Genomic DNA, 23,236 nt, shown 5'->3' on the forward strand with positions numbered 1-23,236 from the left:
TCAAATAAAAACCAATTCATTGTAAAATACTCGGCAGTGTTTTTGTGAAACAGTGAGACTGGAATGGGAAGAGGCTCTTTATTTTCTTAGGAAGAGAACTCAGACAGGAGGTGGGAGAGGAATGGTAGAGAATTTTCCAAACAAAGAGAGAGCCTGTGGCCTCTTAAACTGCCCCCATCCTTCCCTGGGTGAACTGTTCTTACCCGACTTTCTCCGTAGGGGGAGGGGAGCCTCGCACAGGCTGGGGCCTGGAGGGTAGAACTGCAGAGTTTGGGGCGCAGGCCACAGGCAGGTAGAGAGTAGGTGGTGGGGAGTAGATGGGAGATGGGCTGCGGCTAGAGAAGAGGGGTCTATATCGGGTGGGTGAGGGGACCCAGCCTGCGTGCGGAAAGAGTGGTCTCCACAGAAAGCCTCCCAAAGACCTTGTCCAAGATAAGCCTGGATCCAGGGGGCTCCTAAGGAGACTTCAGGGGCGCAGAGTCAGGAAACGAGTCAGGAAACGTGGGGCCTCGGAGCTTCCTGCTCTGCCACCTGGGGACAACACCAGGTGGCACAGAGAAACCCAACATCCACAAGCCCACATCAACCTTTCCATCCTGCATGCCTATGCCCTCTGCTCCAGCCTGATTTGGAGATACCAGCGATACCGCACCCCCACCCTCCCAAGTAAAAACTGCTCCAACTCTGGACACCTGAGCGACCACACCCCACCCCTCCCGCGAGGAGAAAAGAAAGGTGGGCTGCCTCGCCCGCCCGCCCGCGGAGACCCACCTGAGCGGCTCAGGAACACCCCGCGGTGCTGAGCCCTGGAGCCAGTGTGCCCCTTTCAGTTTCTGGCTTTCGCTGGTTGAGAGGTTGAGCTAAACAAACCCAACAAGCTGCTTAGGATCCAAGGATGGAGGGCAGCCAGGAGTGTCATCACTTGAGTGGTAGCAAGGTGAGGAGAAAGATCCTGGGCGTGATGTTGACAAATCTATTCACCCCTTTGTTGCGTAAATACTTATTGAACGGACTAATTATAATAAAGAAAAAATCAAAATCAACAAGCAACCATAAACCAGAGACACACTAACGGGGGGGGGGGGGAGGCAGAGGAGGGATTAGGGCCAAAATAAGGGGGGGTGGGTATTGCATACATTGTGCAAACATGAAAAATGCTGTAAGAATTATATAAAATAAAATATATTAAAAAAAAACTTATATTGAACATTTACTATGTAGCTATCCAGAATCCCCACCTTGCCCAGTTCACGTTTTATACTGTGTTGGAAGGCGACAGAGTAAACAAATGAAGTGAAGTTATTTAATGCTCAAAAAAAAAAAGAGGCCAAAAGGTGATGGGGGGGTGGAGTTTGCAATTTTAAATAGACTTGGGGGTACGAAAGATGTCAAGTATTTCCACTAGAGTTACAGCGGCAGAAGGAGGGGAGAAGTCGCGAACCCAGCAGCCCCCACCTTTTCCGGATGTGGGGGTCTCCCCAAGACAGGTGAGACTCGGGCGCCAGGGAGTCAAGCCTTGGTGGCTGGGTTAGAGTCCCTTTCTAATACCCTTTTCCCAGGCTCCTAGCAAGGCGCGGGGAAGAGACTGCGTCGCCAGCGTTCGTCACAGAAACATCCGTACGTGAAAACTGGATTAGAATAAAAATGCAACAGTAATGACTTCCTGACCCCCGGCATTGGGTGCGCTCGCCCCAGTGACCGCACCAGCGCGGAGAGCGCGCGCCCCCATCCCGCGCGCAGCTCCTCCGGCAGTGCGGGCCGCGCAGCCTCCCCTGGCGGCGGCCCCCGGGAATTTACCCGGCGCAGGGTTCGCCTCCCCGCGCGCCCCGCGCCCTGACTCCAGGCCCGCGCGGAGCCTGCGAGGGGCGGGGCCTCGAGGGGGGCGGTGCTGGGGGACCCCGCCCCCGCGGGGGTCTGGCGCGGGCGGGCAGGGCTGGCCCCGCGCTGATTAAAGAGGCGCGCCGGGGCGAGCGCGGCGTTCACTGCTAGTTGGGCGCGGACGGCGGGCGCACGTGTCTCCCCTGAGTCTGGCCCAGAGTTCCCCCAACTCTTCGCCCCCGCGATCCAGGGCAGCCCCTTAGCCGCGCGGGTGGCCGCCCGCCCCCGGCCGCGTGCGCTAGTCCCCGCACAGTTCCCCGCGCTCAGGGGGCCGACTTGGAGTAGCGAGTTTGTCGGGGGGATCGGCGCCCGGGGGGACGAGGTACTGCGCATGCGGAGCTCCAAATTCAAACAGCTGTTTCCAGAGGCTGGAGGGCGGGTGGACGGGGAGCCTCTGAGGCTAAGGGAGGCTTTCTCCAGGCGGCGGCCGCTCGGGAGCCATGGTGGACCGGGGCCCTCTGCTCACCTCGGCCATCATCTTCTACCTGGCCATCGGGGCGGCGATCTTCGAGGTGCTCGAAGAGCCGCACTGGAAAGAAGCCAAAAATAACTACTATACGCAAAGGACGCATCTTCTCAAAGAGTTTCCGTGCTTGGGCCAGGAGGGCCTTGACAAGATTCTGGAGGTGAGCCGCCGCCGGTACCCCTATAAACACACCTAGACCTGGCAGGAGCATTAGGGGTGCTCAAGGGAAGCCCCTCACATCTCTGGATGACTCTTAGTCTCTATGGGTAGCCCTGGGGGGGGGGGGTGTGTGACAGGATTTTTTACCAGGTGCCGGGCTACTGGGATCTATAGCTCCCCCGGGGACCCTGGAGTCGCCCACGCGCCCATGCTCTGGATGCGGGTTTGCTCAGAGAACTCCCTCCCGGCTTGACCCTCGCGTGAACCAGGACCCGCCGCTGGCTCGGTGTGGGTGTGCGGGTGCCTCCCTCCTTGGAGGGAGGCTGTGGGGTGGATAAAAGCGTTTATCTTTCCTTGGAGACACTCCCGGAGTTCGGGAGCCAAGCCGGGTGCCACCCCCTCGCGTCTCCACCTCCCAGCTCGCCGGCCAGTGCAGCGGCCGACCGGCTTTTCGGAATGAGACCTGCTGAAGCTGCGAGAGTCCCCCGGCCCGAGCCTGGACAGGGATCCCCCATTCCCCGCAAGATTTTGCAGAAATTTAGGGACTCTGTCGAGACCCTGCGGAACTGCGGCTGGTGGCTGGAACGAGGAGGAAGCCCTCAGGCCTTTGAGAAGGCTGACATCCCCCAAGGGCTTAAAGTCAAACTTTTTGAAAGTAGCTGGTTGAGTAAAAGAACAGAACCCGGGAGTCCCTCTTTGATGGCAAATGAGAAAGGGTTGCAGAATTTTGGTGATGGGGAGGTATTTTGTGTTGGCATGGGGAGCCTCTTATCTTTTGGTGCATATGTGCGATGGATGGCATTGACCTCACTGGGATTAACTGCCAGGCTAACCATCCTGACAAACAGTTTTGGGAGGACTTCCACCCCAGTTCGAGACTTCGGCTCTTAGTCTCAATCATCCACCCTTCTCATTCAGCACTAATGACCTCCCACCAATGGAACAGCCAGGACCAGGGTAGGAGTCAGTGACTTGTAGATTAGCCTGGATTGTAAAGTAGGGATTGTCCAAGGGGTTATTTCTCTTGAGATGAAAGATGCCAGAAAGGAGGGTTGATGAGAAATAGCTCTTAGTCTAGCAGTCTCCCAATACTATTGTTCCTGCCTTGGTTTCCCCATATGTCAAATGGGAACAAGTCTGCTTTCATCCATCCTTCCTGGCCTGGACAGTTTTTGAAAGCACTGGAGAACAGGAAGGTGGTCTTGCTGGGTACTCTTTTAATCCATGGTATTCGCACAAGTGAGCCCTTATAGGTGCCTTCTGGCAGCTGGGCAGTTAAAGACATGCGTGCTCAGGGTCCATTGGAAGGGGGAGATTTAGGCCACAGGTTGCATGTTGGATGTAAGTGGGCAAAGTTTCTAGCCCTGTAGCTGTTTCCGGGTGGGGCCAATGGGAACTGTGGTTGATGGGGAGGATGAACTTTGGAAAGTAGTTGGTGGATTTAGTTCCTAGTAGCAGCCATTCCAGGATGGGTGCCCTGTGTGTGTGTTGGGGAGGGGGTCACTTTATAATTTCCCTTGAGGAAACAATTCCTCTGGAGAAAGAGTTGTTTAGTTTGCTCTAGGGCTTTGTTCGGAGGGGATGAGGGCCAGCGGGGATGCAAAGAAATAGAGCTGGTCTTAAGTGTTTCACTCTTAGCTGCTCTTCTGCTGCTGCAGGGGAAGGAAGGAAAGAATTCAAGGCTGAATGTGGGAAAATAAACTTCAAAACACGAGAAGAAGGGAAGGGGGGGTCTGGGTGAGGCAGTCGGTTCATCTGTTTGGTGGTAGTAGCTTTGGAGGCTAATAGCTTTCTGTAGGTGTTCTAGCAAACAAAATGCCTCTTTGAGATTGTGATCCCCTCCCTCCCCCCCTAAAAAATGTGGGCAGGTATCTCTTTAGACAAAGGTTTTGGGCATTGGGCCAGTCTGATTAGGAAAGAATTATGGATAGCCCTGTACCCATCCCTGGCCAAAAAACTCTCAAACTGTTTCCAACTGGGCAAGTCCCCTTCCCTTGTAGGAAAAACCCAAAAAAATGGGCTAGTCGAAGCATTTTGCCAGCATCGCTTTTGGTCTGCAGAAATCCGCCTTGTTCTGCTTTCACATGTGTGACTTGGGGCATGGCCTTAAGTCTCAGGAAATTGGTTTAAAGCAAAGCGAAAACTCAGAAGTCCTCTTTCCCATCTGGCAGCTTGGGCATTCATTTTCCACCTGAGGTGTTCTGTGTTTTATCAGATTCTGAATCACCTTTGTAACCCTAAAGGGGTCCCTGACTAGGAATTCCTGAGGTGGGGGCTAGGACTGGGGAAGTGCTGGGGGGGGGGTGCAGTCTATGTTGGAATTTTTTTTTTAAACACTGGAAATTGACTGCGTGCTTTCAAATGCATGAGAAAGGGAGGTGGTGCCCCTTTCTTCTCTTTGGAAATAGACCTGAGTTGTTAGGTGCTTCCTTCCCTTTTGTCCTGTGGTTAAACTGAAGCGCAAAACTCAGTGATCGCTTGGTTGCCCTCCTTCCTGCAGAACCTTCTTGAACCCTTGCTCTCAAGCTTGCTCCTTCAGGTATTGGGTGACCCGGTGCAACTAGCCTCTTCCCAAATTACCAAGGCTCCCACAAGAGGAATCAGCTTTTATTGAACTCCTTACTGTGTGCTGGGCATTGTGAGTGATGCCTCATGGTATAAGAAAGGGCACAGGTGGGTTTTACTAGCTGACTCGACCACTTACCCATCAAGTGGTTTATCTTTCACCCTCATCTGCAAAATGAGGGTCTGATGAGCTTCAATTAAAGTAGAAGGATTCAGCAAGATAGCCTAAAGAGGAAAGCCAGCACGCCACCATCTGTCTACAGCATTAATTGAACACACGTTGGTCAAGGCTTTTACCATTGTTTTTTAAGGTACTCCTTACAGCAACCCTAAGTATTCAGATAAGGAAATTGGAGTTCAGGGACCTCAATGGGGAGGGCACAGCTGAGCACAGGAACCAGGCAACCCAAGGTGCCTGCATCCAGAGCCTGATCCTTGTACATGTCAGCCCCTTGGGCTTGTGAAGCTGCTGAATGGTTGGTATCTTGTGAGCTTAGTCAATTGGTTCTGTCGTAGTCATGTCAGCGGAAAGTTCTATTTTCTGTTTCCCCTACAACGAACTCTCCTGTGTTGTAACACCTGGGTGACCTGGCACCTCCTATTACTGAAGTGAGCAACAGACCAACGCACCCCACTTCTTGGAAGCACAAAAAAAAAAACCCAAAAAAACAAAATTGGAGGGATGGGGTGAAGAGAGGACAGACACAGCCCCTGTGTGCAGTCAGCATAAACAAGGAAGGATTTGAGAGCTCACCATGTGCCAAAATTTTGAATCCGCATCTCCTGTCCATTCATAACTTAGTCCTGACTACCATCCCCCACCCCCCTTTATAGATACTGTTTGAAAAGATGATATAACTTGTCTGGGGTCATATAGTGCAGGGTCAGATTTCAAATCAGAGCGTGCTGTCTTCCCAAGTGTACGGGTCTTAGCAGGCTTGTATTAAGCCCCCACTGTGCCAGACATTGGGCAGAGGGCTGAGAGCACAAAAATGAATTAGATACGCAGCGCTCAGATTGGCAGCTGGAGAGAAAGATGAATTAGGAGGGTTTAGCAAGAAAAAGAAAGGGGAAGTGGGGCCTAACAGAAGGCAGGCTATTGCCCTTTCTCAGCCTGGGGAAGGAGGCTGCAGGCTTTATTTAGGCTGTGGCTCTGGCTGGTGTGCACGAGGGGCCCCCTCAGCTCTCCACTGAGGCATCCCATTCCTAACTCTGGGTTTTCCTAGACAGCTCACATAGCTTTCCAGTTCCCTGAAGCCTCTTGGATCACTCAGGCCTCCTTCCTTCCTAAGCCCCAAACTGTACTGTCCTGCCCTAAGTCTGAGTGTGCCAGATCCCTCCTCTTTTACTTTCTAGACCCTTCTTACTACACTGGGTGTTCGAGTCCACAGTAGTAGAGTAGTAAGGCTAATTCCAATTTTGTGGTCCTGACATTCTCTTATTAATACCACTCCTCCCAAAGTTTGAAAGAAAAAAACAAAACACTGCCCACCCCCCTTCCATGGATTCATTGGTAAAATTGCATCTGACCAAAATACTTCGAATGGGGCTCATTACTTGAATTTTGGAGAATGGAGGGTTAACATGACAACCTCTTGTTTCAAGCCTTGTTGGAAATTGTGAAGTGCACTGGTCCACTTAACTGCCTTTGTAAGCAAGGGAGCACAATGGATCTTTTATCCCCGATGGTGGAGGCCTCCGCTTCATTACTTCAGGCTTGAACTCTCACCACCAGGCCTGCAGATGTGGAAAAGGGGAGAAGTTGGGTTTTGAGAGGAAATGGAAGAGTGTGATCCCTTCTGAACTGGCTGGTTGTGTTTTGTTGTTGGTATTGTTTTGTTTTGTTGTTGTTGGGTTTTTTTTTTTTGTTTGTTTGTTTCTTGCTTATTTTCTGCTTGAAGTTGAGAACAGCCAAGAAAAAAAATTCTCAAATTGATAAATCTTAGTTATCTGCCCTGGTTAGAGTTTTAACAGTTAAAAGTGGATTTTTTACTAAATCATTTGGAAAGTTAACTGGAGCCCTTAAGGTCACTGTGATAAAGAACTGCAGGCAGAAATGAGCAAGTGCTGAAAGGTTTTAGTTGGGGGTGGGGGGCGTCCCATAGAAGGGGGCAAGGGAGGTGATGATGGTTGCTTCTAAGTGTTTTCCTGGGGTCTTGCCCTATTTATAGCTTGGCGTTTAAAAGAAACACAATCCTCCGGTTTTGGATGCTGTGCTTGGCTGACTCTGACCTCAGGCCAAGAGCTTTCATCTTGAACTTGGCTGTTTGCTGTCAGATCGGGCTCAGCCTCTGAACTCTTATATGTAGTGTTGGGGGGAGGGTGGCAGGGAAATATAAGGCTGTGGGCAGAGGAGCTGGGTGCCTGAGATGGAACCCCAAGATAGTCTCTGAATGAATTGATGTTCATTCTGAGTGGTGTTACAGGAACTGATTGGGTAGAACTGGGGTGACAGGCAGGGACAGAGGTGGGTGTAGGAAAGTGCATAATATCCATTCACCTTTTTCCCATGTTCCTTCTGGGGTATGAAGAAGGTGTTAGAGGTGAGTCTTACTTAGAGTCCCCCTGGACTCCCTGGAATAAGAGGAGCCCAGATCTGTCCATCCTCTCTAAGGACGGGCTGACATGCTCACAGCTGGGATCTTTCTCCAGGAGCCACTAACCTCACATCTGAGCGGTACCTCTGGGACCAGGGGGCCTCTGAAGGCAAACTATCGTGTTAATCTCACAGGTCCTTGAACAGAGTTTGTCACATAGTGCTGAGACATGTCAGCCACCCTTACCACCATTGCCCTTGTAGACACACAGTTTCCCTGCTGTGGGACATCCATGTCCAAGGATGGTGAATACATCTAGCATCAGGGATGGGTTTTCATTTTTATCATAGTAAACTGCACCATGTTAACTGTCTTGAAGTGTACAGTTCAGCAGTGTTAAATATCATATCATCACCTAGTTGTGAAACATCTCTAGGACTTTTTCATCTTGCAAAACTGAAACTAGACCCATAAAACAGCTCTTCTCTAGCCCTCCCCAACCCCATTCTGCTTTCCATTTCTGTGAATTTGACTACTTTAGATGTGTGATAACTGAGTGGAATCATACGGTGTTTGTCTTGTGTGAAATGGGGCAGGCACTGTGGAAAATTGCATAGCGATACCTCAAAAAAGAAAAAAATAGAATATCCTAGGATCCAGCAATCCCTGTATAGCAACCAGGCTTTTAGAGTTAGACAAAGAAGTGGAGTTGGAGGTTCTTTCTGGCCCCCAGTCCCCAGGGAGGTGCAGAGTGCATCATGGTCCTCGGCAGCAGCCACAGGCCGAGGTGAGGGTCAAATGACTAAGCCTTTCTGGGTTTAGCCAAGGAATTTGAACTCACCAAGTTTTTGCAATGTTCAAGTAGAGGAGTAACAGCATTTCACTCCTTCACAGCCGTTTGCAACTTAAAAGAAGTGGAATATTCTACTCTGAAGTAACGGCATTTCTGTAGGCTGGTCCCTTCACCCCATGGGTGTTCTGATAAGAACGCCTCCTCCCTTTTCCTTCTGCTGTGATGAAGTGTGGGTTTTTCCACCCAGTCCACACAGTCACAATCCCCCCTAAAGCCTTCATCCACCCTCCTTCGTTGCTCCTTTGTGTAAAAGTGGGGGTGATGTGCTCAAGTTCTGAACAGCTGCCCGAGGCCTCTGGATTTTTTGTGGGGTGATAATCTGCTCCCCAAACCTCAGAGAGCTGGGCAAAGTTAAGGTGGAAACACCGAGGGGGACCTCCCTGCTGGCTGTTGTTTCTCAGAAAGCAGCAGGGGCTTTAGTCCTTGAAGCTCAGGCCAGCTGGGGAGAGAAACGGGACTGCAGTGGCGGGACTGCAGTGGTGGTGGCGAAATGAGGGGAAATGGGTCCTACGTGCTGAGTGACGGGTTGCAGATGGGAGAGCCGGGGAGGTGGACGAGGGTCAGGAGGCCTGGAGGATGCAGCTCCTGTTTCCTGAGGGCTGGACAACCCCTTCGCCTTTGGGTTCTGGCTCTGAACAAAGCTCAGGCCCTGCCCTCAGGTAGCCCTTAATCTAGAGAAAGGCAAGCAACTGTTACCAGGTAGACATTGGTAAGCATTCCAAGTTTGCACCTTGAGATGAGAAGGGGGGGTTGGGGGAGGGGAGTTGGGGCCAGCCTTGAGGGGAGTTGGGGCCAGCTGTGTGGTGTGAGCAGTGGCCCTGCAGGCACTCATTCTGAAAAAACCTACTGTGTTGCAGGCATATCTATCTCATTGAACCAGTCCTGTGGGTTCGGTGTTACTGCAGTTCCCATAATGGAAACTGGAGGAGAGGAATTACCCAGGTCTACATGGCCTAGCAAGAGACTGAGTGGCCTCCTCCTCGCTGACTTCAGAGCCTTAGGGCCTGTCCCGAGTGGAGGACGCAGATCCAGGCAATGTGAACTGTTTTTGTGCATCATCTCCTCAAAGGTATTTTTACCAGCACAACCTCATGGTGGAAGCATCAGAATGCACCAGAGAGGGGAAACAATTTACTTGAGGCCATTTAGCTAGGAAGGGAAGAACAGGCACTTGAACCCAGGACCCACACTGTGAACAGTTCTGCTCTAGGTGGAGTTACAGTGCAGGTGGGAAAAATCAAGGAGAAAGGCTGATGGGTGGGAAAGAGCAGGGAGTGCATGTTTTCCCACACTTAGGGTACATGGGACAGGGTGCTTACTCAGCTGTGACCTTGAGTAAATCGGTTATTAGTGTAGTATCTCCCACCTGCCCACAGAATGCATGTCAACACAGCAGACAGTGCCTGGCACGAGCAGCAGGTGACTCACTGAGTTCCTGTACCCTTCTTCCTGTGAGGGCCCTGTTGATGATGCCAGCTTCAGGCCCCACCATGGGTTGAGCTCATCTGGAGATGGCAGGTGATAAAACCCACCACAGCTCTCCTAATGGGTTCACCCACTGTTCTCCATTTCTTGCAAAGTAACTCCATCCCTCCCCTTGGAAGAGTTAATGTCAACACCTGAAAATCTGGAAGGATTACTTCTTCCTTTTACCAGGGCCCTGCTCCCTGCTCTGGGGGCAGGGCCAAGCTCTCTGCCCGGTCCTGGCTTGTCACTGCCCTTGGGTAAGCCTTTTCCCTTCTGGAGAATTCCTAGGTCCAGATGGACTCCCTGGAGAGTGGTCAGGAAGGATCTGGGGTCAGAGTTGTGCCCCCCTTGGGGCAGATTCTACCCACCTCCCCTCTCAGGAGGCTCTTGCTGGCCAGGTCTCTTTGATTGTCTTTGAAATGTAGTTCAAAGCCAGTCATTCTAGTTTTCCTCTTTTCCATCTAAATATTTGGGTTTCCTGCTGAAATATTTAGGCAGGATTGTATACTTCTGGCTGTTGTCACCTCCCATGGTCCACTGTAATCTGGCAACAGCTGTTTAGGCAGCCCTTCCATGAGGGAAAGTCCTGAAGTTGGGGAAGAAGCCAGAGACCTGGTGCTTGGGCAGGGCTGGGGGCTCCTAGACCACTCAGGCTGCCAGGGCCCTAGTCAATCAAGCCCCTCCCTTTGTGAGGACCAGTGTTTGGGGCTAAAGCCCAGAGACCCTTATTTGAACTACTGTGTAGGGATTCTAACCTGGGTCCAAATTCTCCCTGAAGTACCGGTTTGTACTGTGTGACCCAGGCCAGAATTCACATCTCCAATTATTCAAGAAGCCTCAGAAGGCTTGTTAAATTAGGCCCCTAGACAGTATGAGCCCCATGTGGGCAGGGCCATAACTCCCCACCTTTGGCGCTGTGTCCCCAGGCCTGGCCCTCTAGACATGCTCAGTGTATGGGTTCTGGGGGGCCCTTGACTTCCTCAGACGTGTCTGTTGGGTGCCAGGCTCTGAGGGAGGTCACCCATTGCCATGTGGACCTTCAGGTTGCAAGTCCAGTCAGGAAGTTCCAACCTCTTGTGAGGTCAAGGTACTTACTTGAGTGGATTCAGCCAAGCTTAGCCCTCTGGCTCCTGGTCATAGAAGCTCCCGGTCATGGAGGTGGTGGTTGGGGGAGCTCAAGGAGGAGAGAACGGAACACTGTCATTATCAATATTTAATATTTTGATATTAAATTTATTTTGATATTAAATTCCCTCTAAACACCACAAGAGGTGGGGCTACTTGCCTTGAGGTTATGGACAGACGTTCAAGTCGCATGGCCTTTGCAAGCCCTGAGCACAGAGCCTGGGAGAGAGTGATGACTGACACCCACCCCCTCCCCAGGGTCGTGCAGATAACAGCAAAATGCTGGCTCCCAGTCAGCCTTTGTGAGGTCAGCTTATTATCATCTTCTCTCTTTGAGGGACTTCGAAAACTCATAGCCCTCTCTCTGCGTGTGTATTTCCAGGAACCCCTTTCTCTGCAACCCTTCCTCCCATCCCTTGTTTCATAACTTTTCCTAAACTCCTTTTCATTGAGATTAACAAGGCCAGTCCAGCATGTTTAGCCTGTCTGTGCTGGAGGGGAGCCGCAGATTTGCTTTCAAGGAATTTGAGGCAGAGCAAATACCCTGTCCTTCATCCAGCAGATATTTACTAAGCACATACTATGTGCCCAGGCCTGTTTGAGGCCTGCTGCAGAGAGAATGCTCCCCGTCTCTGCCTTTTGGGGAATGTCATCAGGCCACGTACGGCGGAAACCAAGAGGGCAAGTGGACGTGCTGGGGGAGGGAAGCAACACCCCCCTGCCCCTTCCTTGTGGAAACTGTGTTTGATCTTCAGAGCCTTCTGAGGAGGAGCAAGAGGAAGGCCGGGCTGTTTGCAGGAAGGCCGGGCTGTTTTGCAGGGGAGAAGGTATCCCCAGCTGATACCTCCTTGGCATGACTGGATTCAGCAATGGGTTTTTCCCACCCCTCAGAGCCTCCCCAACATGCTGACCAGGGATGTGGCCCCAGGGGAGGGGGCAGGGGTGTTGCCTGCACCTAGGTGACCTCCCAGAAGCTTGGGAACACAGACTTTTCACACTTCCCAGACTCCACCCTTGGCAGAGACCCGCGCCTGACTGTGAGGTCCAGCAGCCAAAAGATGTCCCCTTTGCCAGATGGGAAAACTGAGCTCAGTAAAGAACTGGGGACTCAGAGTCTCTATAGTCAACGCTGCTCACCCAGGCCCAGAATATGGTTTCAGTGAGTTTTTGGTCACCTTGCCTCTTACACCTTTTTAGTGACCTTCAAATTAAAACCTGCATGGTGTTTTGGAGTGCAGAACACTTATTCTTGCGCTGAACTGCCCAGCTGATTTCCTAACCCGCCTAGCACACCCTTACTGTGAGTAAGGTGCTTCCCTACCACTATGAGGGTTTTTTTGGATATAGTATAAAAGTTGAAACTGAGGCTTTTGGGGGCCATCTGGAGCCTGGGGTAGTAATGAACTGCTGCCTCCCTGGACAGTTTCCCCATCACAGCCGGCATCCTGCTCCCCAAGTATCCCTGCCAAAGAGCTGTTGGCTGACTGTTTCTCAGGAGCCCAGAGCCCACCTTGGAGTCTGGGGTGGGGCTGGTGGATGATGGAAGAGGAGGGGCAAGCTCTGGGCACCTCTCCTAGTGGTGGATCATAAAACATTGAGGCTGGAGGGTGCTTCATAGTTATCTAACTGACCTCCCTTTATAGTCCTGCAGCCAAAGCCCAGACCTTGGGAGGTTATGTAACTTTTCCAAGGTTAACTGTACTCACCAGGTTGGGCAGGCTGAGGAGGGAAGTACAATAAAGAAGCAATTAAAGCTAAGTGGGGGCAATTAGGGAAGGCTTCTTGGAGCAGGGGCCACAGGAGGTTGGTTGAAAGGTGATCGCCACCCAGCCTAACAGGGCTCTATCCCTTCCATAGCACTCTACCAGGGACTCTGAAAACACTCTGTGACTTCTCCCTCAGACTCAGCCGACATCCTTGTGGAGGCTGAAGTAATTTAGGCTTGGCTACCCCTTGTGGCCTCCCCTCTTTCTGCATCCCTGCCCTTGATTCCAGCCAGCCTCCCTACACACAGGACCTCATCTCTGAGGAAGGAGAGGTATCTGACAGCCCTGCATATTCCCAGCAAGTTTCAACTTTTACAAGAACTCACGGTAGTGACGGGGGAGAGGGACAACAGCAACTGTACGGCAGTTAGTGGGGGAAGGGCAGATGGGCTCTGTGGGGAACTTCATTCTCAGATAAGACAAGTGAAGCAGGGAGATTAAATCACTGAGTCAAGATCACGAAGCTGGTGGAGCAGCCCGGAGCTGAGCATTCTGAGTTCAGAGCCAGGACTCTGCAGAGTGGCCTCGTTTTGACTCGCAGTGTCCAAATTAGCACCAGTCCTGCCCATCTTGCTAGGCCACATGCCACCCTCGGGACTGGGTGCCCTGCTCCTGTCCTGCCAGCTTCCACGGTGCTGTGTGCGCACTTGCTGGCCTCTTGCAGAGCTCTGCTCGCTCTAGTCGTGCAGGTTCCGACACCAGCTTCCATCCACATTGACCAGATGTAGGTTGGTTTGCCATTTTTGAGTGAGAAGTTTTATTAAAGCGGGAAAACCTGGCTTGTGTAAGTGCATGTCACAGCTCAGAGCTGACCTGTCTATTCCACCCCTTCCCCCAACCCGTTTTCCCTGTGTCCTCATCCTTACAGTCCTAACAGATCCCTGACCCCTCACTGCAGGATTTGTGGGTCAGGGGACTCAGAGACTGAGCCCCAAAGCTTGCAAGGAACCAAGGAGCTAGAGGGGAGGGTACAAGTGCTGTGGGCTTCCTGTCTGCAACCCCATGTCACTTGCCACTTCCAGTTGGCTTGACCCTCAGCTGGGACACGTTTTCCACATCCCAGGTGATTTCGCAGGGCTGAGCCCTAGCAGGAGTCTGGCTGCCCCTTGGGAGGGAATAGCTTTAGTCTTGTTTTTCTCCTGGGGTATAAGTGCCACCCAGGTACCGCCTGCCTGGCTGGGCACAGAGATTGGCTGTCCGGCAGTATACTGAGGACCCCAGGACAGGCCCCATGTGGACTTGAATGTTTGTTTTGGCTTGGGTGCCCCTTGTGTTCTGTGCAAGGTTCTTGTGCCTCCCAGGCCCCCGGGAGCGTGATGGCACCTGTTCCCAAATCCCTCCAGAGGAGAAAGAATGGTAGCCCACGTCTTCCCAGTCACTCCTGTTCAAATAAAACCCTCACCTCCCGGGCTGAGGAATGCATCCTGACAGTGTTAGCTTTGGAAGGGTGCCCTTCCCTGCTCAGCGTCCCGGCCCCCTTTGGAGCAGCGGGTGGAAGGGCTGCCTGTCGAGAGGGAGAAGTGCTGACTGCGCTAAGTGGGGCAGCCGCTGCAGGAGTGTCTTGTCAGCATCCCCAGGGAGCAGGAAGAGGGAGGGTGTCCTGATTATCAGCTTTTCAACACCCCACCTCCCTCACCCCCCACAATCCAGCCTCATCTGGGCGAGATCTGTCTACTGAGGAGTAAGTAGCTCTGCGAGCTGGGGACTGGAAGGCAGAGCTGCCTCCACCCTGGGCCTCTGGCTCAGGAGACTTGCTGTGTGGCTCGGTCAGGTCGCTGCCCTTCTCTGAGCCAAGGACTTGCTCACTTAGGCTAATGAGTTATTACTAAGGCTAATGAGCACCGGCTGTGCGCCCAGGACTGGCTTAAGGGTGGTGGGAATTGTGAGAAGTATTAGACATTATCCCTGCCTTTGAGGTTGGGGTGTGTGGCCTCCCGCGTAGGATAAGCTAAGTAGGGGTGCGGCATATTGTGTTCTGAGGTAAGAAAAGCTGCTGTAGGCCTGGGCTGTTGGGAAGGGCTCCCCTGAGCCTGGGCCTGGGGGGTTCCCTTCCTTTGAGTCCTGTCAGTCTCAGAACTAACCTCCACCCCCGAATTCAAGCACCAGGCACTGAGGTAACTTGTTTCTACCCATTCCCACCTATCTCTACAAGGCCCTTGACTTGTGCCCCATTAGATTCCAAGCCTTGTACTGTGCAAGAGGGTAATGATTCAAGAACATGCTCAGCCATGAAGCGGTCTCCTTTGTCTTCTCCCACCAGTCGCCAAAGCCAGAGGCAGGACCATCACAGTGGTCCTTTAGCTTTCACATGAGCCCACCTCCTATCTGGGAAGCTGGGGGGACGGGGGGGGGGTTCCTGCTACCACATTCTGCCCCCACCCCTCTGCCCTCCTTGCCAGGGACACCATCCTCGGTCGGGGCAGACCTGCTAAAGTAAATTAGCATCTTTCTGGCTGTGCATCTGTCTAGACCTGGGGGGCTGCCCTGGGTCCAAGGCAGGCAACTTTGGACCATGGAGTAGGGCAGGGGTACACTTGGATCTTGCTCTAAAAGTTTCCAGCAAGCATGCTGGGGGTCCACCAGGTCACAGATCTTGGTTTGGGCACTGCTTTTTGGAATGCTCGGGGTGGGGTGAAAGTACTCAAAACCCCTGTCTCCCCCACCTGCTCTGTCATTGGGTCTGTCAGGGGTCATCATGGTCATTTCTGAAAGCTCCCCCTCCTAAAGCCACTCTTGCTCTTCCAAACCTGCACCCTGCACACACTTCAGTCTCTGCTTAGTGAGCGACTTGGTGGCCTGTCTGACCTGTGAGTGGGAGATGCCCACAGCCGGATCCTGTGGCAAGGATGCTTTTCTGGTGCTTCAAATTGATATTACTCAAAGTGGGTCTAACTCAGAGCCAGACTTCAAGTTAAATAAAAAAACAAGATGGGGGTAGGGTGGAGGGCAGCTCAAGTATGCGTGTGAGGTTACTTCCGTGTCAACATTGACTCAGAAATCGATTTAAACACAGAAGGCAGGCAGTGCTGAGTCTGGGAGGTGGGATTATTGGTGTCTATTCCTCTTTCTTCCTCCCAGTTTTCTGCTGTTGTGTCCCTTATAAAACAAAGGAGTCCTTTTTTAAGGTAAGATAAATGCATATGTCGTTAGCCCCTCCTGCACCAGCACCTTTTAATGCATGAAGTGAGCAGAGCACAGGATAACATGGTTTTGGCAACATGCTCTGAAAACTGCTGTCACTTCTGTACTCACTGAGCAGCGTTAGTTTTGACTTTAGCTGCCAGAGAGTGGTGACTCCCTGGGCAGCAGAGCTGGTGATCACTTTTGAGGGGAGGCATCTGCAAGTCTGAAGAAACCAGGTGGTTTAGTCTTCAGGCCGAGAAGTTTGAGATTGTGCACCCCAGCCGAGAGTCACCAAGGAGAGTGGTTCCCCAGCAGGCCGGGGCAGAAGCCGGGGAGCCCAGCGACTGCCCAGGGTGTTGGCATCAGCCTCCCCTGCAGACAGGCCCAATGACAAGTATTGTCTTGGCTTCTGTGTGTACCCAGCTCTGCCAGGTCCCACAAGGGCCAAGACTTTTGATTAACCACAAAATGTAAGTCCAGGTGAGATTCAGGAAAGCGAGGGACTGTGCATGTCACCCTGAGCAGGAGTGTGCTGCGACCCTGACTCAGGCTCCCCAGAGTCAGACCCTGCCTGGAGGAGGATCTGGGCAGGAGATGTTTGTTTGATTCTGTCATTGTAGTATTTACCACCTGCTTGTCACTAATTCATTTGGACATAATACTCATTATGGTGGTGCTTCATTTTAAATGAGAAAATTAAAATTTAGAGCCCTGGTCACACAGGCCAACATTTTAAGAGCTTGGTAGCCACATTGCCTACTCGCCCTTAGAACATCCCATCAGCATAGATGGTTCTATGGGGCAGTGCTGGAGCACGTCAGAAGTTAGCTGAAGTTCCTTCTCTGTTGGTGCGCAGTCCAATGCCAGCTACTGCTCTTGGGTGGGAGCGGGAAGGGCTGGCCCAGCAGTCTTGGAGTGTCCAAAGGACGGCTTTGCCGTCCCTGCCATTGCATGCCACACTGAGGTGAGCACACCCACCTGCCTGGCTCACAGAGTTTGCAGGCACCTTGCCCTCTTAGAGTGCTTGGCAGGAGGCTGACTCCTGGCATCCCAGACCATCTTTGCTGGGTTCAAGCTGTAACTGGGTTCAAGCTGTAAGAATGAGTCATTCAGTCTTTTTTTTTTTTTAAGATTTATCCATCCATGCATACAAGAACTGGGGGCACAGGCCAGAGGTGCAGGGGGTGAGACAATTCACCAGAGACAGAGTGGGGAGCAGAACAGGCAGATCTACCGAAATACACTGCTGAGGGGAGCAGTGGTCGAGCAAGGAGAGGTCCACCATAACACGTGGGTTGCTCCATGGCTGGTTGGGGTTTGAACTTGTGCCGCAGAGGTTGCAGACAGCCTCACAGTGCTGCACCCAACCCCCTGCACCACCAGGGAGGTCCAAGAATGAGTCATTTTTGATGGATCTCCAGCTAGATCTCAGGGTCTCCAAATTCTTTCTAATCACCCAATTCTTGTGGTTTGGGGTCATGGGTGGGGTAAAGTCATGGGTGGGGTGATGAGGACTATGAGTGTATCTTCCCACCGCAAATCTAGAAAGAATGGAAGAAGGGTGTGGCTGGTGCGATTTGGAGGCATCTTCCACATTACCTTTAGGCCGCAGGAACGGGGGTGCTCAGGGTCAGGAAAGGTGGAAGAAGTGGGGTAGGTAGAGATGACACTGGACTAGCTCTTGTCTTGGAGCCTCAATTTCCTATTTATGTTTAGGCTGTTTGTCCTGCTTTGTGTGCTTTGCTGTTCGGACTTGAGCAGGGTCTGGCGCCAGTCTCAGAATGGTTCTGATCTTGCTACTGGTTTCTCTTGCTGTTTCCACAGTCCTGTAATGGCGTGCCATCTGCCTGCTTGTCTAGACCCAGAAGTCCTTTTGGTCAGGGCTTGCAGTCCCTGAGTTTTGTTCACAGCACCAGGGCACATGGCCTGTGCTCAGCAGTACTTAATCGATTACTCCCTTTGAGCAGTGCAATGCAAGAAAAAGTTGACTATGACTCTGACCCACCTTTTGCATTATATTATCTTGGGTGGATTGTTCTGTGCAGGGTTGGGGCTGAGGCCTGGGCCCCTGTGGTATTTGTGGTAGGCAGGCCCAGCCACTCTTCGCCCCTGAAAAGAGGAGAATGGCCCTGGTGGACATCATCATCTTGTTTTCTTGTCCCTCCACTCTTGCTGAGAAGGGACACCTGGGGGAGACACGTGGAAGCCCACTGCTAGGTCACCTGTTTAGCTCTCAGTGGCCCAGGACACACAACCCTGCCTCAAGCAGCCTTGCAGGTAGATGGGCCACTCTGGACTAGTCTAAGAAGTGGCCTTCCCAGCCGCCACCCAGTGTGTCCTGAGCAGCTGAGTCCTGTAGGGGACAGGATGTCTCTCCCTGCTGGCCGCACAAGACAGTCCATGGGAGGTGGGGGTGAATGTGACAGGGCGCTGAAAGGAAACCTATCCCAACATCAGGTGTCTAGAAACTAGAAGTTCTTAAGTCAGGAGCACCTGCTCCTCATGGTCAAGTCCAATGAGCCTTTGTGCCCGTAATCCTACCCCAAGAACTGCTAGGGAGACAGCATTGTTCCTTTGCACAAATGAGGAAACTAAGGTGGCTGGTGGCATGGGCATAGCTGTTGCTGTGGAGGCCAGCATGTGGACGGTCCCGACTCCGCTAGGAGGGTTGAGAGGCAAACGGGGTGGGTGTCTGGGGTTAAGGATTTCCAAGCCTTGCTTAGAAAATGCTGTGGCTTAAATCCAGCTCTGACAAAGGAGCGAGGATGGCTGGTGTCTAGGCTGACCCTCGTCCTTCCTGCCTCCTGCTTCTCCCTGCCCTCCTGCTATTGGTAAGGGGATTGTCTCAGTCAAATTCAACTCTCCACTAGGAGTTTCCCTTTCCTGTCCCTGGTCCTGGGACCCAAGGTGGGGGGTAAGAGGTATTTCCCACCCCCATGTCACCCCTCACCTCAGCTCATACTCTGTGTAGGGAGGGCCCCGCAGTACTTTTCCACACCTTCAGCACAAACCTGCTCTGCTTCTTCATCCTGGTCACGTCCACGCTCCGGTCGGCTGGGGATGGAGGTGGGTGGGGGCAATGCTTGCAGAGTGGAAAAGGCCGAGGCTACTGGGCCTTCCTGCTAGTCTGCCCATACACCCCTCTGCCTTTGTGAAGTGCCCAGGTAGCCACGGCAGGGGTGGCAAGTCGCAGGGCGGGGACCCTGGTTGTATATATCATGCCCCCTCTCTGTTCCTGCACTATTCGGGGATCCTCTTTGTGGTGTGAGCTCTGTCTGGCAGACTAGGGTGTCAGGTCTGTGCACAGCTCCCCTTGCATCTATCTGGCCCAGTGATTTCAACTGGGGGCCTCCTGCTCTTGGCTCTTGCTTATCATCACTCAAGTCTTCTGGTGGGATTTGAATCTGGGATTTGGGAGGCTGTTGAGAGAGAAGGCTCCCCCACCCTACAAAGAGTACCATCTATCCCCAAATGCCTGTGCTGCTTGGTTAGTAGTTTTTTACACAATTTATTCCCGCAAGCACGCAGGCCAGCTGTTGTCCGTCTCCAGCTGGAGACTGAACCAAAGGAAATGACCTGTAGCCGCAGGGATTTAGGTTAGAGTCAGACCATAAGGAAGGATTTTGTGGCAGGTGGTTGGCCCTTGGGAGGCTCTCACAGGGGGTTTTTGGGGGTCGGATCATCCTCAGAGGACCAGATCTGGGTGGGAAGGGTTGGTTTGTAGTGAGCGTGCAAGGAGGCTAGCTCACAGAAGTGGAAGAACTCAGCTGCCTTCCCCTAGTACAAGGGTCATTACCACCACCTAGTATCCTTCTGGAATTTTTTTTGCTTTTTAATTAATAGATTGGTTTACATTTTAACCCTCTGGTCATCTTAAATTAATAATAGTCAGAGTTAATAGCTCCTTATCGACTGAACACCACCCTTCAAGGATGCACTGTTACTTATTACCCTGAGCCAAGCCCAGCCCAGCCACAGGCCAGGGGTGAGGGGAGAGAAGGGAGGGGCAGGTAGAGAGGCTGCTTTCTTGAGGACCTCGGCAAGGGTGCATTTGCCTGTGATCTGGGGAACTTTGAGGGCCAAGAGGTGGGTATGTCAGTCACAGCCCATCACTAAGGATATGGGGGTCACCTAGAGGGGTGAATGTGGCAGGTGACAGGGCAGCTTTCAGCTCACGGAGATGGGGGTCCAGGACATTGGTGGGAAGAGTCTTGTCCTCAGGGCTGGCAGCTACCAGAGCTCAGGAGAGCCTGGTGGAGCAGAGGGTGTTTCCTTGCCATTTCTGGAGGAGAAGGGACATAGTGCATGACTGGGAAGATCAACCAAGACATCCCTCTGGGCCCCCACTTCTCCCCACCTGTCTGCCTCTTTCCTTTGGAATCCTGATGACTCCAAAGTCTGCATTGCTGCTGACTCACCGGGGCTAGGACTTCCGGACGCTTTGTCCTTGCGAACAGTGAGGTGGGTGAGATGGAGAAACGGCCATGAGACCTAGAAGTAGTCATCCAGCCCCGCCGCCTGCCCCTGTCGGGGCTCCCCACCAGGCCCAGTGGAAGCCACACCTCAGTTAAATACAACCCCAGAACCCACCCTGCTGCTGTGGAAGCAGTCATTTTGGTATTGGTCTTGGAGACGCACCCATTCGTCGGATAATACCGAGTCCCCATTATTGCTAGGTCTGGTCCAGGGTTGAGGGATAGGGAAATCTCTGCCTGCAGACCTGTAGCTTATTTAAGGGAGATAGAGAGTAGGCCACAGATACCTAATAGGATGTTGTGTGACAATATGTGCCACCCCAAGCCCTGATCTTGGGGAAGGACCACACCATGGTCACTACCAGCCCTTCTCTCTCGCCCACCACTCCCCTCAGGTAGAGACAGCCTCTGCATCCCTCTTCTACCCGCATTCACTTTTCTGCCCAGTGCCCGTTTCAGCAGCACACCCTTTGTGCCAGCACTGAAGCCCGCACTGTTTCATGTAAACTGCACCCCAAGCTGGTGAAGTCTTGGTATCCCCACTTTTCAGATATGGGAAGTGGATCTCAGAGGGGTGAGAGGACATGTCCATGTGACCCTCTGGTGGATGGTGGGGTCAGGATTTGAATCCAGCTGTGTGTGCCCCAAGTCCCGGGCCTTTCCTCTTCTGCCTCAGTGTTGCTGTCGGAGGGTCCCCAAGTGGACATTGGTGATTTTGTGGGCCATCTAGAACCAGGATGAATGGGGAGCAATGAATCAGGAGAATGGGGAGCAAGCTGGTGCGGGGTGGGGAGGCTGGGCTGGTGATAAACTAGATCTCCATCAACCCAGAGTGGGTTGATGGCAAGTCAACATTTCCTATGACCTCCTTTGTGGCCTGCATGAGGGCTGTTTTTAGAAACCTCAAGTGGTTGGTGACTTCTGTGTTGCTTCTACCATAGTGCAAGGTCCAGGTAAACCTGGGGCGTCTCCAGGAATGGGAGCTGGAGAGGTTAGACAGAACACTCATCCTAAGTCACTCAACTGGCTGTGATCACACATCCCTTTTACAGCTCATCACCACCTGTCCCCTGCCACCCTGCCTGTTGTCACCTTCCTGGCTCACTGTGGTGCTTCTCAGTCCAGTCCCAGGATGGAGAATGGGTGGTCTGGGTGTTTGGAACGAGCCTCCCTGAGCATGACAGGCTTCCGGCTGGTGCTTAGCCATCCGCTTGCTGTGACTGCCACCATATCACTAGCTCTCTCTGGCTGGTTCCCTCGGCTGCAAAACAGGAATCATTCATTCTGCCCCCTTCCTGAAGGGTCTGGAGAGTTGGTGAGATTTGGGCAGGGATTCCAGGTCTGAGAGGCACCCAGTGGCTGTGGGGTTTTGGAGGAGGTAGAGAGATGCTGGCTCGAGGTTTCCCTTAAAGGAGTTGAGTGGGGCCCACAGGTTTCCCAGCCAGCCTGTGTCCTTGCCTGGAAGGGGCGGGCCAGAAGCTGATCCCTAGTGCCCCACACCCTGCTGGGGCAAGATGGGGGTTCACACTGGAAGGTTTGCTGTTTTGCCCTCCTGTCATATTTGAGGGAAGCTGGCTGGAAAGCTTCCTGCTCTCACGTTGTTGACCATTTAGTTGGGAGATGATGCTCAGCCTCACTCAGAACAGAGAAAGGTCAGGCCTCCCTGAATTTGGATCTTAGGGCAGGGAAGGGGGCCAGGCTGTGAATCCAGATTGGAGACAGTTAACCTGCACAGCCACCAGGGGCAGGGCAGCAGGTGTGACCTGGGGGCTAAAGGAGCTGCAGGTATGACTGGTGTCCCTCTGGTCATTCATGCCTGTGACCTGCAGGGAACAAGGCAGGGGCTGGAATTTGAGGACACTGCCCCAGAGGGTCCTCTGGTGAGTGTGTTTGGGCAAGGGAGGACTCCTTCCTCTTCCCTGGGGCCAAATGTCCCACCAGTGGTGCTATGGGACCAGGCCCTTGAGGCCCCCATGTCATACTCACGCAAGGGGATTTCCAGTCTAACCTGTCTGCTCAGCCCTCCAAGCGCCTGAGAATGCTTGCTGACATCCCATCCTGAGCTCAGACCCCACCAGCCCTTCCCTGTTTGCTTTAGCCAAACCTGCAGCCCTCCCAGGTCAGCCAGTCCCTGCAGAGTTCTGCTCTGGGCTTGGCTCTCACGGGAGGGACGCCCAGCTGCTGGGGGTTACCGACCCAGCCAGAGAACAATGGGGGCAGGGTCACCTGCCTTGTTTTCATTGTCCCTCCTGAGTGTGGACTGGGCTCCCAGGCCTGAGAAAATCGGAAGCTCAGAGGTTTCTGCTGAAACTGAGTTTGCCTCTGGCAAGGGCTTGCCCTGTGAGTGTGAGACCCAGCAGTGCCTCTGGGCTTTGCAAAGACTGCTGAGAGATGGCCCCGGAGGGCAGAGGGGAAACTGGACAGGAGGACAGTCACCACCATGGCGTGCTGGCCCCGGGAAGGGGAGTGCAAGGGTGCTGGGCCTTACCCCCTGACAAGGAGGGGAGGAGGGTTTGGGTCTAGTGCAGCAGCTTTGAATAATAATAGTGTCGCCTAGTGTCCCAGTTCCCGGTCCAGGCCCAGATTTCTTTATCTCTGGAGGTAGGACCCAGATTAAGAAGCAGTAGTATAGTGCCCTAAAGTATGCGTGGAGGGTGGGGATGATGCGGTCTGGGTTCCTGGCGTTGGGGTTTGACATAGGCGTGACTGTTTTTACATAGCCCCACCAAAGACAAGGGAGGCTGGGGGGCATCTCTAGCAGGCTGCTAGACTCCTGCACTGCAGACAGCAGCCTGAGTCAGGGCTAGGCATTTTACTTTGGG

At 52.9% G+C, this 23,236-nt stretch overlaps 1 protein-coding gene across 1 annotated transcript in view; it reads left to right on the forward strand.

Annotated features, from left to right (window-relative positions):
* Positions 1 to 2,309: 2,309 nt before the first annotated feature.
* The window catches only part of KCNK5 (potassium two pore domain channel subfamily K member 5), a gene marked incomplete at its 3' end in the record, with an annotated part of 32,983 nt that continues 12,056 nt past the window's right edge, over positions 2,310 to 23,236 (forward strand). The window contains exon 1 of the mRNA XM_084227742.1: positions 2,310 to 2,504. Within this exon, the coding sequence (XP_084083868.1) occupies positions 2,319 to 2,504 (186 nt within the window). The 5' untranslated portion in view covers positions 2,310 to 2,318. The remainder of the gene's footprint in view (positions 2,505 to 23,236) is intronic.

Source organism: Talpa europaea (assembly GCF_964194135.1).
Source record: "Talpa europaea genome assembly, chromosome: 2".
Lineage (NCBI taxonomy): Eukaryota > Metazoa > Chordata > Mammalia > Eulipotyphla > Talpidae > Talpa > Talpa europaea.